Source organism: Suricata suricatta, chromosome 1, assembly GCF_006229205.1.
Source record: "Suricata suricatta isolate VVHF042 chromosome 1, meerkat_22Aug2017_6uvM2_HiC, whole genome shotgun sequence".
Lineage (NCBI taxonomy): Eukaryota > Metazoa > Chordata > Mammalia > Carnivora > Herpestidae > Suricata > Suricata suricatta.
In genome coordinates, this window is record NC_043700.1 from 104015072 (window position 1) to 104029020 (window position 13949).

The 13949-nt window shown below is 39.2% G+C and overlaps 1 protein-coding gene across 8 annotated transcripts in view; it reads right to left on the bottom strand.

Annotated features, from left to right (window-relative positions):
• The window catches only part of ANK2 (ankyrin 2), a 336115-nt gene that overhangs the window by 266408 nt on the left and 55758 nt on the right, over positions 1–13949 (bottom strand). Inside the window, exon 1 of one of the 8 annotated variants that reach the window (XM_029941791.1) lies at positions 1480–1921. The exons of the other annotated variants lie outside the window; for them this stretch is intronic. Coding sequence (XP_029797651.1) covers positions 1480–1608 — 129 coding nt within the window. The 5' untranslated portion in view covers positions 1609–1921. Of the gene's footprint in view, positions 1–1479; positions 1922–13949 lie in introns of those variants that run through there. 8 annotated transcript variants of the gene reach the window in all.

Consider the following 13949-nt stretch of genomic DNA (forward strand, 5'->3'; position numbering starts at 1 on the left):
AATATCCTAGGTGTAGGCACGGTACTCTAGCTAAGCCAAGTTACTAGGTCACAACTGGATGCTGAACAAACAGTCCTGGCCAAGAAGTAATATACTATGTTCTGGAGAATATAAGATAAAAAAAGGTACAATCACAGGAAATTGTTTTATGTAATAATGTTCCATTTAGAAACAGAACTGTATTAGAAACAGAACTGGAGTAGCCAGCTCCCACGAAAATGGCCAAGATACTTTTGATACTATAAAAAAGAACCGCATCCTTGAAACAAGGCCTTTTAAAGGTCAGACAGGCAATACTAAAGTTTTCTCCCAGAAGGAAGAGACTATACTTCTAATTTTATTTAATTGTGGTGGCTAATAATAGTTACTTCCGCTAACTAGCGGTGAAATAAGTAGTAAAACTGAAATGGGATGAATCCCTACGTAGTAAGATGTTAATTCGATGTGGGTCCTCATGTGTCTTTCCAAAAATGAGGCAAAGATAACATCTTCAAAACGGAAAGGTAAACATACCTATTAATGAAGAAGGGGGGGAGGCATTGAACATACGGATTACTGAGCATCCGATCTGCACTGTATCCCTAATCCCGAGTTATGTTTAACAACAGCTTGTGTACAACCACTATTTTTACGCTTTGCTAATGTAATATGCCATTTATCACATTCTGAAATTATTCGGTGACCTGCTTTGTTAATTAAAGCATTTACAGAGATCATCCCTTACAGAACCAGACCACCGGCTAAATGAATATTTCCCTGTTATAAGATTATTTCTATTTTAAAGAAAAAAATATTTTAAAAGACAGAAAGACAACTCTTAATGTAAAGGGAATCAACATTTCTTCCTGTTATTTAACCTTGGTCTTTTCACCCCATTGCTAAAGTCGGGAGAGAAAAATCCCAAGATTAAGGATGGAAACCAGAAAATAAATGAATTAAAATGTTAAAGATGCAAGGACACAGCTCACTGCACCAATATTGTTAGTGCAGTTTCACATAGAACAGTGTGAGCCTTCGGAAGGGGACAGAAAAAGGAGTAAATAAAACCTGGGGCTTATTCTTACCAGAGATCTACATTACATACATATTTCATCAATGAGAAGGTGCCGTGCTAAAGATCCAGTAGTAGAGACGAGGAATAAGAAGAGGAAAATACTCTAACCTTCTGACCGTAAATCAGCCCTTTCCTTCGACTAAGACAAGTGTTGGAAGTTACTTGGAGAATAAAGCACCTGGCTCTGAGATCGAGTAAAACAGAGAAAAATGAAGTGCGGTTTGGCTTGGTTAAAGCAAAGGAAATTTGCCCTGCTCAGGCATCCCCTCCCAATGCAGCAAATTTGGACATGAGCTATAGGCTGCAAACCTGAAATGGTGCAGGGAAATGATGCAGGGAAGGGAAGATGAAGTTGCTGGTTCTGAGGCTGGATGGTTCTACACACGGCCTCAGAGGCAAAGGGTTAAAGGGATGCTCCTCATTACCTTTCTTTTCCGTTCCATACGTTCCCTGGGGATTTTCCGTTGTTTTTTCCTCTCCCTCTCAAGGTTTTTATCCTTTTCATCCAGTTCAGCCTCTCGAACTTTTTTAATAGAAGCAGCAGCGTGAGCCATTTTGCAGAGAAAATCAGCAGAAGCAGTTTAGGCGGCTCAGTTTCCACTCGCCAGCAAGCCAGGTGATTTTAGAGCTAGATGGAGATACGGTTCTCCCCACCAGGGCAATGGCTGGCAGCCAGACCACTCGCAAAATAATCCACTCCGCCCCTGAGCTAGGTCATAATCTTGCTCCAGCCTCTGCAGCACCCATAATTCACCAGAACGTACCAAGGTCCCAGGCCAAGCCCCCCAGCAGCACACACCTGCACACACACGGGCATAGGTGTGCACCCACACTCGGAAATGGTCCCAGGGGGAGGCGGAGCACTAGACTTGGAGCTCTTCAGCAGTTGGGCGGCCGCAAGTGCAGGCAAGCATCCTACTAGTTGAAAAAGCCTTCCTTAGACACACATCACCAATTGGAACAGTCTTTGGGGACTCCTCCAGACAGTCTGTGTCTTCCGACTGGAGCCAGGAAGAGGCCACCTCTGTGGAACTGCTAGGGGGTGGGTAGTTTATTGCCGCTTCCAACCACACCTCTATGCAGGGTGAGAGGAAAATGGTGCAGTCTCACTAAATGACTCGCTGCTGCTGGTGGTGCTGCTGCTGCTGTTGCTACGGCAGCTCTGCTGTAGCACATGACATGAATTCCTGCCTTTTAAATCTCAGCCCTTCCCTTCTCCCAGGTTCCTTTCGAGAAAGGAATGAACGGTGCTGCTGCCGCGTGGGGAGAAGACAGCACAGTTGGAGTTACTTGCCAGGCTACAGCAATACCGGGCGAGCGCGTCTGCCAGGGGCTGGGAGTCGCCCGGCCTCACTGTGTCATTCACCACCCACGTGAGGCTGCATTAGGGAGCTGCATTAAGCCGGGAATCAAAAGGAGCTGTCAGTGAGCACAGGGCATAATCTGGGCTCAGCCAGGTTATCTAGGGAGAAAAACTGAGCCCTCCGAAGAAGGGGAGGAGGGTACTGGTAGAGAAAGGGAGAGCGAGAGCCGCAGGCAACTCCTAAAACTGTTCTCCATCATTCTAAGGGGAATACAGGTACTCATTATTTAATTACCAAAGGCTTTTGTTAAACACCAAATAAACATTAAGTCATGTGATGACAGAAAGTGGGGTTAATATTCCTAGACGCTGCCGTATAGGTACCCAAAAGGAAGACTCAGTGAAAGAAGATAAAACTTGGTAACTCAGGATGAACCCAGCACTTAATCTCATCCAAAAGGCAGTCAAAGAAGAAAATAATTGCCACTGTATGGGCAAGCATGTATGGTTCAGAGGTCAGTTGACTTCCAGCCAACACTGTTGGTTTCTTATGTACAGGACACATAACTCTCCCTGATTTAAACAGCTGAGAATTCATCTCCTAAAACACATCAGCTTATTAACTCTCTCCTCTGCAAAATGTTGTACATATTTACAAGGAAACACACATAGACCTTTCGGCTTCCTGGGATGGTACTATGTGGACTTGGGGAGGATTCCTCTATGTTCTTAGCCAAGTGAGTCATCACCTGCCACTTGATATAACATAATTGAAACATTTTCGTCCCTGAGGTACTTCAAGATAATCGGCAGTGATGGTGTCAAAACAGTCATTAGGAAAGAAGGTGGTTCAGGGAAAGCGGTAGGACTGGAGCGCAGGGTGTTCTCACACCATCTGGCATTTTTCTTCTTCTAAATACTTTTTTAAAAATGTTTACAACCAAGCTACTCTTTCTTGAATCATGGGTGTCCTTTTAACTTAATAACATGGGTCCCAACAAAAATGTGGCTGAGCCACCATCATACAGTGGTTTCCTTTTAGTGAGAAGGACTCTTTGGGGCTTCCTCTGGGACAATGTCCGTGCCAAGCCCCTTTAGACCTGTCCATACTGTTTCATAATATATTCTTGCCTCTGTGGCTTTCCCAAAAGGAAGGTGGGAAATCACAAGCACAGCTAGAGAAGAAAGTTCCTGTTGTAAAAAAACAAAAGCCAAACCAAAATAAAACAAAAAATATGTTTGTTTCATTAGTCTTTAATGAGCTCAATAGCCCTACTTGTAAATTGGACAATATCAACTGAATTACGTTGTTTTCTAATGCCAGGAAAATTACACACTTTTAAACTTCAATCTGATACTAACAACAACAAATTCTTAGGCATGGTTAAGTCTTAGTCTTCAAGACTCTCTCCCTTTTTATTTCTTTTTTTTATAATTAATTTATTTTTTTAGTAAACTCTATGCCCAATTCAAGCTCATGACCCTGAAAGAATCACATGCTCTACCGACTGAGCCAGCCAGGTGTCCCTCCTTCCCTTTTTCTACAACATTTGAGAGCTGTTTCATTACTTTGTTTCATGAAGAAAATATAATGAATCAGATATTTGTGTGTCAGTATTAGTTTGACAGAAATATTTCACTCTGATTGCCAAATCTTTAAAAAGTAATAATTACACTACTTTGCTTACATAGTCTCATAATTCCTTAAGATGCAATGCAGAGAAGCAAAGCCACTGTGTTTTCATAGTTGAGGACACTAGAAGGCAAATAACTTGTTCCAGATAGCTTTCCCAGGACAATTTGTAAAGACAGAAGGACCAAGTTTAAGCACTCTTAAATCAGCCCATCTCGGGAGAAGGAACCCACTCAAAAAGCCCTATTGCAGTCTCTACTACTCAAATCACAAAACAGGAAATCTCAGACCGGGATAAATATTTTTAAATAAAACAAAACAGTCAGAAGTCCTTTTTTTTTTTTTTAGCATGCAATGTCTCATTTTTCTCTTCCTCAATCATAGAACACACTGCTTCCTTGTGAGGTGGATGGGAGCACAGAACCCTTTTTGGAGCATCAGGCACATGAGACATCCCTACGCAGTGATAATGTTGTCTCTCTGACTTACTCAGTAGTAAGCTGTAGAGGAAAAGAGTTTTAAAAACCATACCTTCTTGTATATTTGTATTGCTCAAACTTCCCTAGGATTTCTACTTGAATGGAAAAAGAAATCCATGTCAGTCTTTCTGAGGAAAGAGAGCAGGGCACACTCACCAGCTGACCTCTGCACAGACAGGGCACCAGGTTCCAGTCCCAGGAGCTCCCAGCCATTTAAAGGATGCCTGCACCACATTAAAGGAGTCTTCCCATCAAGTTTCCAGCAGAGTTATAATGCTGGCTGAATTTTAAACTTGTAACAAAAGCTGCTTCCTTCCACAAAGCATCTTGGCCATCAATGGGATAAGCTTGTGTCTGCCTTCAAAGTAAGGAACACACTGTCGTTTACATTATAACTTGAGAGCCAGCCTAGATAGATTGCCCTTCAGAGAGGACATACTTCATTTTAAAGACAGGAGGGAAAATGGCCATTTGCTGTCTTCAGTGTCCAGCACTCCATTGATCAGAATCCAAAGAAAATCCTCTGCCGACATCAGGCATCAGCCAGGGCATAGTTCAATAACAATTGAGCTGGCCATATGCAACTTAATCCCCTTCTCTCTCCTGGCCTCACCCAGGAGAAGGAGCGATGCAATTAAACAGCCTATATTGTCACTCTACCACAAATGGAGTGTGGGTGGTAAGTGGGAAAAGAAGCAGATGTACCACAAAGATGGTTAAAGCATCACCTAATCAGGAAGAAAGGGGAAAAAAAGGTTCTGCTCACTTGAGCTATGAGCCAAGAGTTCATTCTGCTTAAATACAATGATGTCTGTCTGTATTTGAGGATTCCTGTGTGTTCTGAGACTCTTGAATGGTCCACGTAAGATAATGCAGACTGAACAAAAAGTACCGTTGATACATCCCCCCCCCACTTTGTTTTACCTGGAGCCAAATCCAAAAGCCAATTTGATAACACAAAATTAAGAAAGCAGAGCTTGCTAATAATCCTAGATCCTACTTCCTGTTGATAATAGTTTATGTAAGAGATGATTTTATCAAAATGAGACTATCCACATGGTATCGTTCCTCGACTTCTGCCTTAGGAACTCCAGTTCCAAGTCAAAATGAGTGGTGTCTGAACTGTAAGATGAGGGAGCAGAAGCTGTCTCAAGACCCCATCCTCCAGTGTCTGAAATGAGCTCATTAACACTTCTGATGTTTCATTGAAACTTTCCAGCTAATAGCAACAGTAAGTACACAAGGAGTGAAAAGCTTCCCTCTGGAGAGCCCTTCCATAAAGAAGATAAAGCCACGACAAGTGTAGGTCAAAAACAGTTAGCATCTTGTCACTACCATAGGCTGTGGTTCCATAATGACTGTGAGGACGGACAGGGGATTACCCGCAGCAGCCACATCTGCAATGAGCAGAGGGGAAGGAAAATCAAAAATGCCACAGCTCACGAGGAAAAGAGAGACACAGCCTGTCTCTCCGTGGATCCCCCCAACCTCTATCCCCAGCTTCATTCATTCATCGCCAAAGTGAGAACCCAGATGAACAAAGATGAATGCGCGACCGTCTAGCTTTGTGTAAATCGGAGTCGGTCTGTGTAAACGGGATTTGCTCATTGTGAAAAACTCTTCTGACAGAAAATCCCTTCACTGAGGCTTCTTAATCAAATTCATTTTCTCTGTGCTCACTTTGACGGGAAATAAAGAAATAAGTTCATTCAGGAATTGGCAAAGCCTCACTAAAGGCTAAAATCTTTCTTCCTTTTAATTTGCTATATGTTATCTTAGATTGAAAGTCTGAAAATTACTATTTGCATTTTAAATAATCTTTGTTTAAATTGAAAACTTGCTCACTGTCTTCCCATTACTGCACGGGCCCTCTCCGGTGCCGACTTTTTATCAGGTACAGTTACTGAGGGCCTGATCTGAGCGTCAAGAAGGGATCCACCCGTGAAAATGATAAAGTCATAAAAACCCATCTGTAAGTGGATTATTTTCAGACTTCCTGCAACATCTCAGTCACTGTGTTCAATCTACAGTGATTACAACCACCAACATTCAGATCTCGAATAGAAAGTTGCTTCACCATCTTCAAATGCTTGGTTTCAAGTTTCAGATTATTTCTACATATCTTTGCATACTTTCTCGGGACTATTCTCTTCTCAGAAATGGACTTTTATTGGGGGAGGAAAAAACAGACTGATCCTGGACCAGGAAGCCCCATAGTCCTTTAGGGATTGACTTAAATTGAGCTAAATTCTAACTCCTCCTGACAATTTGCTGTTGTGGTTTAAAACACATATACTTGCCTTTGGGTTTGTAACAACTCTCATAAAAACTCTAGGCGTATTTCTTAGTCTTTTTATTTTGGTCAAATCAAAAGCACTAACTTGTGGTTAGGATGTGAGAATGTAACCTTAAACGTGGAATCTGGAAGATCCCTGAAGACAGATTTGTGTGCCTTTTATCCATAAAGAAATTTTCATTTATATTTTAGGAATTATATTTTTACTTGGGAATTATATGTTAGTAGTTTTAGCATCTCAAAAAAAACAACTTTGTTGGTAATGGAGAGAGAAGTTGGATCAATACCTGAAACTTTTACACTTGCATATTGTCAATTGGAAGTGCTATAGGATAGTTTGATAGGACATGCTTTTTTTTAATGTTTATTCATTTTTTGAGAGAGAGAGAAACAGAGCATGAGTGGGTGAGGGGCAGAGAGAGAGGGAGGCACAGAATCTGAAGCAGGTTCTAAGCTCTGAGCTGTCAGCACAGTGCCTGAAGCAGGGCTCAAACCCACAAACTGTGAGATCGTGACCTAAGCCAAAGTCCACACTAAACAAACTGAGTCACCCAAGTGCCCCATTAACATGTGTTAATTAGATTATTTACAAAAGGCATAGATTAATTTTTCTTGATTGAGACAAATTATTTTTAATTGTTATTCTTTATGTGATTCCAAATTTAAGCCATGTATATCTTAAATTTTTGTGAAATAATTTATCTTTGCATTTAAGTCACTAAGGCTTAAAAGCCAGTAACTGCGGGCTTTACATAACTGAGCTATTAATTTTATACTTTATATGGACCATGGATTATAGCTCTCTTACTCAGCATTCCTGGCACGTAAACTATTAGCAAAAATTTTTCATTATTTTTCCGAATTCACAACAGAAAGACGGCAGAATGTAATCTTAGAGTATATCCAAATCTGCTAAAGCTCAAACATCAAATCAGTGACAGATGTTTAAGATCTCCAGTTTTCTAACCCAATGCCCTTATCATTAAAACACGAACATAAACACTTTTGGCAATTCCTACAGTCAATTCTATACCCAGTTGAGTTTTGTGCATGGATACAGCAATAAATATAAAAGACTTATAAAATATGTTGTTTCAGTAACACAGCCATTCAAAAAACAATCCCCCTGTGGCTGTATTCTTGGTACCAGAAAACTGCAGTGCTACAAAGTGCGACTAATGTGCCCGTGGGTGGTTAGCGATTTTTATGAAGGTATAAACATCTGGATCAGTACTGCTTCTGGACGCTGCCACATCTAGTTAACTCTCTCCCTAACCTCCCTACATATACACTGAAATAGAGAGTTTCCATGAACCATTTTCATTTCTTCGCCAACAGATACAAGCTATTCTTTTTGTTGCAACCCTTGTTCAATTGACCTATAAATAAAATCTGTTGCTAGGCAGTCAGTGTTTCTTGCTTTAGGCATGACCAGCACTTTTCATTTTATACCTACTCATGCAAAGTCATAGTCCATAAATATGGAAACTAAAGCATAAAATTAAATCAAACTTTCTCTAGAAACCACATTTTCAAAGGTAAGGCATAATCAAACCTTTTTCGTGACACAGTGGTTATATCTCTTTTGGATCAAATCAATCACTGAAATACGAAGCATCTACCTATACAGCATATGTTTCCAGCTAACAGGAAGCAGGTCACTCAGACCAACCCCACCCACACCCCCACTGAAGCAAGCTAGGAATGCTGGATAAAATATAAATAACTTTTCTAAGCAGCAAATAGTGGCCTGATAATAAGGAATTTCTGAAGGAAAATGGAACCACTTGGACATAAACAGAGAATCTGCTTTTGTTTCCTGAGTGTCTTTCCCCAAATATTTTAAACTTTCGTTGTGAAAACATCGTAAACAAGAGGGAAAAATCAAAGGCCTGTGTCTATAAGATGGAGGATCCACTAGGGGCCCTCCCTACAATCATCTGAAACCTCCAAAAACCATACTCTTGGGCCAAGGGTAGAAAAATAAATAACCAGTTCTCCAGCAGGTTTACAACCTGGGTTTTGCTGTATGAGGTTCCAACAAAACTCAAGCTTTGAACTTGGCTTAGGATGATCTCCAAATCATTTTTAACCACAGACCCTAAAGTGAATATGTATCTTCTGTGAAGGACTGACCTTCATCCTTGACCTCAAATTATCTGCATAAATAATTTCCCAAGCACAGTGATCAGCAAACAATCAGAGATGATCAAGCATATAGCAGAAACAGCAGGACAGAGAAACAGACCCCTAAAGCCTTCAAATAATAGAACTATGGAAAAGCCACCGACATAAAAGGGATGAGTTATTAGAAGAAACAAATGATAATAAAAAAGAAAAGAAAAGAAAAAACTATAACAACAACAACAAAACAGGCTCCGCAAAATAGTATCATGTGGTTGGGAGTTAAGTAATCTGAACTCACTGAGCCCAAGCTTATTTCACTTTTTTTACCTCTTCCTGTCCTCCAAGCTATGCTAATTTGAGTAAGAACAGTTAACAAAAAATGTTAGGTAAATGAACATTTTAAGCATCAGAGGAATTGCAGAAACAATATGTACTATAGGACTATATGTTTTATAGGACTTTAAGCTCTATTTTTTTTCTTAATAAAAAACATGGTTTTGCATCCTTAAACATTTGAGAATTCAAAACTGTCACCAAAATCCAATAAGATGTAACTGAAAAAATAGAATAATTTCACACATTGAAAATTTTATATGAGAACAATCTTGATGGTTTAGATAGAAATTTTCATCAATATTCAACCCAATTAACTTAGTAAAATAAAGACATTTTTGGAGTTTTTACTGTTTCAAGTCTTGCAATATATTTATTTAATTCTCAATGTCTTCACCAAAAGCAAATTGCCTTTCCTTCCCTCATTTCTTCAAAGACATAGAAGAGAAGCTCTCTTGACCTTTACTTAACAAAATATCTCCATTCCCTCTATGAACACTGATGGCACTTAAAAGCTTGTAGATTACAGTATTATCAACAATAACCAAACTATAGAAAGAGCCCAAATGTCCATCGACTAATGAATGGATAAAGAAGATGTAGTATACATATACAATGGAATATTACTCAGCCATTAAAAAGGAATGAAATCTTGCCATTTGCAGTGATGTGGACAGAGCTAGAGTGTATTATGCTAAGTGAAATTGGTCGCTAGAGGAAAACAAATACTACATGATTCAGTCATATGTGGAATTTAAGAAACAAAACAGATGAACATATGGAAGGGGAGGGGAAATGAGAAGAGAGGGAAACAAACCACAAGAGACTCTTAAAATGATAGAGAACAAACTATGGAGTGGATGGAGGGAGGTGGTAGGAGATGGGTGAGATGGGTGATGGGCGCTAAGGAGGGTACTTGTGACTAAGTGATGAATCACTGACTTCTAAACTTGAACCGTTATTGCACTGTATGTTAACTAATGAAAATTTAAATAAAAAAATAGTCTACCTTTTTTATTACCTATAAGCCCATTACATAATATTAAATATTAAATAAACCCACTAATTGTGTTCACTAAAGTTTTTTATTAACATTTTACATATTCAAAATTATTGCACCAAGACACAGCTGAGGCATTAATGGCTTCCCATTAGTTGCTAATGGCAGATATTCCAAAGCAGTATTCTTCACTTTGTATTCTGTTTAACTATCTTTTTTCATTGTTGATCAAATAACAGAGATTTGATATGTTATAAAATCAAGCTTTTATTTGTGTGGTGAAGGGACTTGAGTTCGAATTTTGAATTCCAACTTGGATTCTGCAACTTCAGGTATATTACCTAGCCTTTGTAAGCTCCAATCTCCTTTTATGTAGATTTTTAGATACTGCCTATCTAACAGAACTGAGAGAAATAGCATATATCACATATCTAGTAAGTGTTCAGTAAGTAGTGACTGCTACGAGTATTGTTCTGGGAAAAACAAACATACACAAAACATAAATATAAAAGCATGAAAGGGAAGAAAAGTAGATTTCTGAGACAGAAACTAGGGGAATAGATGGAAATAAGATACGATCACCCCCAAACGAGTGTGTGAGAGGAAAATGCTGATCACTCTGGGGTGCCTGGATGGCTCTGTCGGTTAAGCATCTGGCTCTTGATCTCAGCTCAATTCATAATCTCACAGTTGGTGAGATCGAGCCCCATGTTGGGTTCTGCACTGACAGTGTGGAGCCTGCTTGGGATTCTGTCTCTCTCTCCCTCTCTCTCTCTGCCCAAGACGTACACTCTCTTCTCTCTCTCTTTCTCTCTCAAAATAAATAAATAAACTTTTAAAAATGCTGATCACTCTCTATGATCATTATCCTTTATAAGTTCATACTTCTAAAGACTGTATGTTAATGATAAATCCAACACAAAGCTTGTAACACTATGGAATGAGTCTTAAAAATCCGTGAACGTGGGCTATGGTCTGAATGTTTGTATGCCTCCCACAAAATTCATATGTTGAAATGTTAACACCAAATGTGCTGATATTGGTAGGGAGAACCTTTAGGAGGTGATTAGGTCATGGCTGGGATCAACACCTTTGTAAAAGAGACTCCACAGAGCTCCCTGTCTCCTTCCCGCCATGTTGGGATCTAAGAAGTCTGCCACGTGAAAAAGAGCTCTCATCGCACTGACCACTGATCTTGGATTCCCAGCCTCGAGAACTGTGAGAATTAAATTTCTGCTATTTGTAAGCCACCCAGTCAATCGTATCTTGTGATAGCAGCCTAAACAGATGAAGAAAATATATGTGCCTGAGAGAGTATTTATTAACCGCATGATAACACAGCTCTTTATGGTCATATTACTTAATTGAATTCAGTACCAGTTCGGTACCAGGCTTCAATATGAATAAAGGGACTCCACGTAAAGGCTTTGTTTTGAATGGAAAAGCAAAATAAAGAACAATTACCATTAGACTACCAACTAGGCATAGTTCCAAATGGAAGGTTCTCTAATAGGTTCTTCTGCAAATGAATTTATTAGTAATGCAAAATAATAAATAGTCAGGAGATGGAATGCTTTTTCACTCTCGTAATTAATCCCTAAAATTCACTTTTAGTAGGGAGCAGAACTGGCCCCATTACCATAATAAGTGTAGAAGCCCACATTCAACCAGTCCATCCAACTGGCACACCTATGAAATATTGGAAGAAACTTTCTCAAAACAAATGCTTTCTGAACTCATAATAAATACTGAAGATAAATGACATCTTTGCTGAAACAAAACAAAAATAAGTAAGACATACAACCACACAGTGGGAAATTACAATTATACCTGAAGGCAATCCCACTATGAGGAACTTCCATAACTTGGACATCATTCTGCTTACATTTTTTCCCTGCAGCATCAGCATTTGGATGCTGATGGAGGGAAAAATATTTACAACTCCACCCAAGAAGAGCTGACTTTGAATCTGGAAGAGTATTTTTTGAATAGATCAGAGCGGAGAGTTTCCATTATCCTCCACACCTTGCTGGCGATTTGCAGCCGCAGCTCTGGCCCCTTCTGCAATGAGAGCAGCTCCGGGTAGATACCGATCTCCTTTGCATATTGAAAATCTCCACTTTGAGAAAAGAATTTACTACTTTAAAAAATTCAAGTAAAACAAAAAACAGAAGAGTGAAATAAACTCTATGTTGTTGTGTGTGTAAGTAGAAATTAATGGAGTTTGATAGCCCTCTGCTGGATGAGAAATATTAAATGCAGTTACAAGAAAGTAGTATTTGAAGATCTCAATGTTCCATAGGATTTAGAGGACTATTCAAATGCTTGCCATATATATTTTTTTGTTGAGTGGGTATTTTTCTGTTTCACACAAGACAGACAGGAAATATCTCCAAGCCATACAATATAGCATTAAACCAGAAGAATCTAATGTAGATTATAAATTCAAATATTGCTCAGGGGTTTTTTATTGTTTTATTTTTTAAGTAAATATTTTAGTTTTTAAATTTTCTAATGTTTATTTATTTTTGAGAGACAGAGAGACAGAAAGGCAGAATGTGAGCAGGGGAGGGGCAGGGAGAGACACAGAATCCGAAGCAGCTCCAGGATCTGAGCTGTCAGCACAACTGAGCACCCGACGAGGGGCTAGAACTCATGTACTGTGAGATCATGACCTGAGCCGAATTGGACTCAACTGACTGAGCCACCTAGGTACCCTCAGGGTTTTCTTTTTTTTTTAAATAAAAATAGAAATTGAAACAAAGCAAGTAAAATTTTAGCACAAACAAGATGTTTGTAAGTTCTCAGTTGTCAAATCCCTATATGGTATTTGTCTTAATCTCATTCTAGATTAGATTAATATATTTATAATTAAATAAAAATTATTGATGTAGTCTCAAACTGTACACTAATATGAATTAAGTCAGTTGTATTCTTCTACACATCTGAGTAGTACAGTATAATCAGGCTTTTTGTTTAGAGCAAGACAATTTCTCAACAGGATGACAGAATCACTTTAGAATATTCAATTCTTAATTTAGATGTACAATTTCTGAAGCAAGTTGGGTCCTAGAACACTCTTATCTTTACAAATAGTGTTTTACAAATATACCCTCAAGCTTATATCAAACCCAAATGGAAGATTATTTGATGTGTGTTTGCAAATCTTAATAGTAGTTCTTAAAATGAATGAGTCTTGAAATAGTCTCTAAAGATCTTGGATCAAGTTCTGATTAATTTTACTTCACATATCTAATCTTTTCAAAATCCTACCTTCCTGTCCTGTCACTTAAAACTGTCTCTTACTGGAGCACTGGTGGCTCAGTTGGTTAAGCTTCTGACTCTTGTTATCAGCTCAGGTCATGATCTCACAGGTCATGGTATGGAGCCCAGGGCTGGGCTCTGCGCTGACAGCACAGAGCCTGCTTGGGATTCTCTCCTCTCTACTCCCCACCCCGCTGCTGCCCCCCACCGCTTGTGCATGCTCTCTCTCTCAAAATAAATAGACTTTAAAAACAATAAATTTAAAAAATTCTTTTCTTCAAAGCAACTGTCTAGATTTGCAAAGCTTTTTGTAATTAGTTTTCCAAAATTTTTTAAAAGGCAAAAGGCAAAAACCTGTTTTTCTTTCTTTCCTTCCTCATTTCCCAACCCAGAATTCCCACCATACTCACTCTCACGTGCTCGCCCTCTCCTGCTCTCTCTCTCTCTCTCTCTCTCTCTC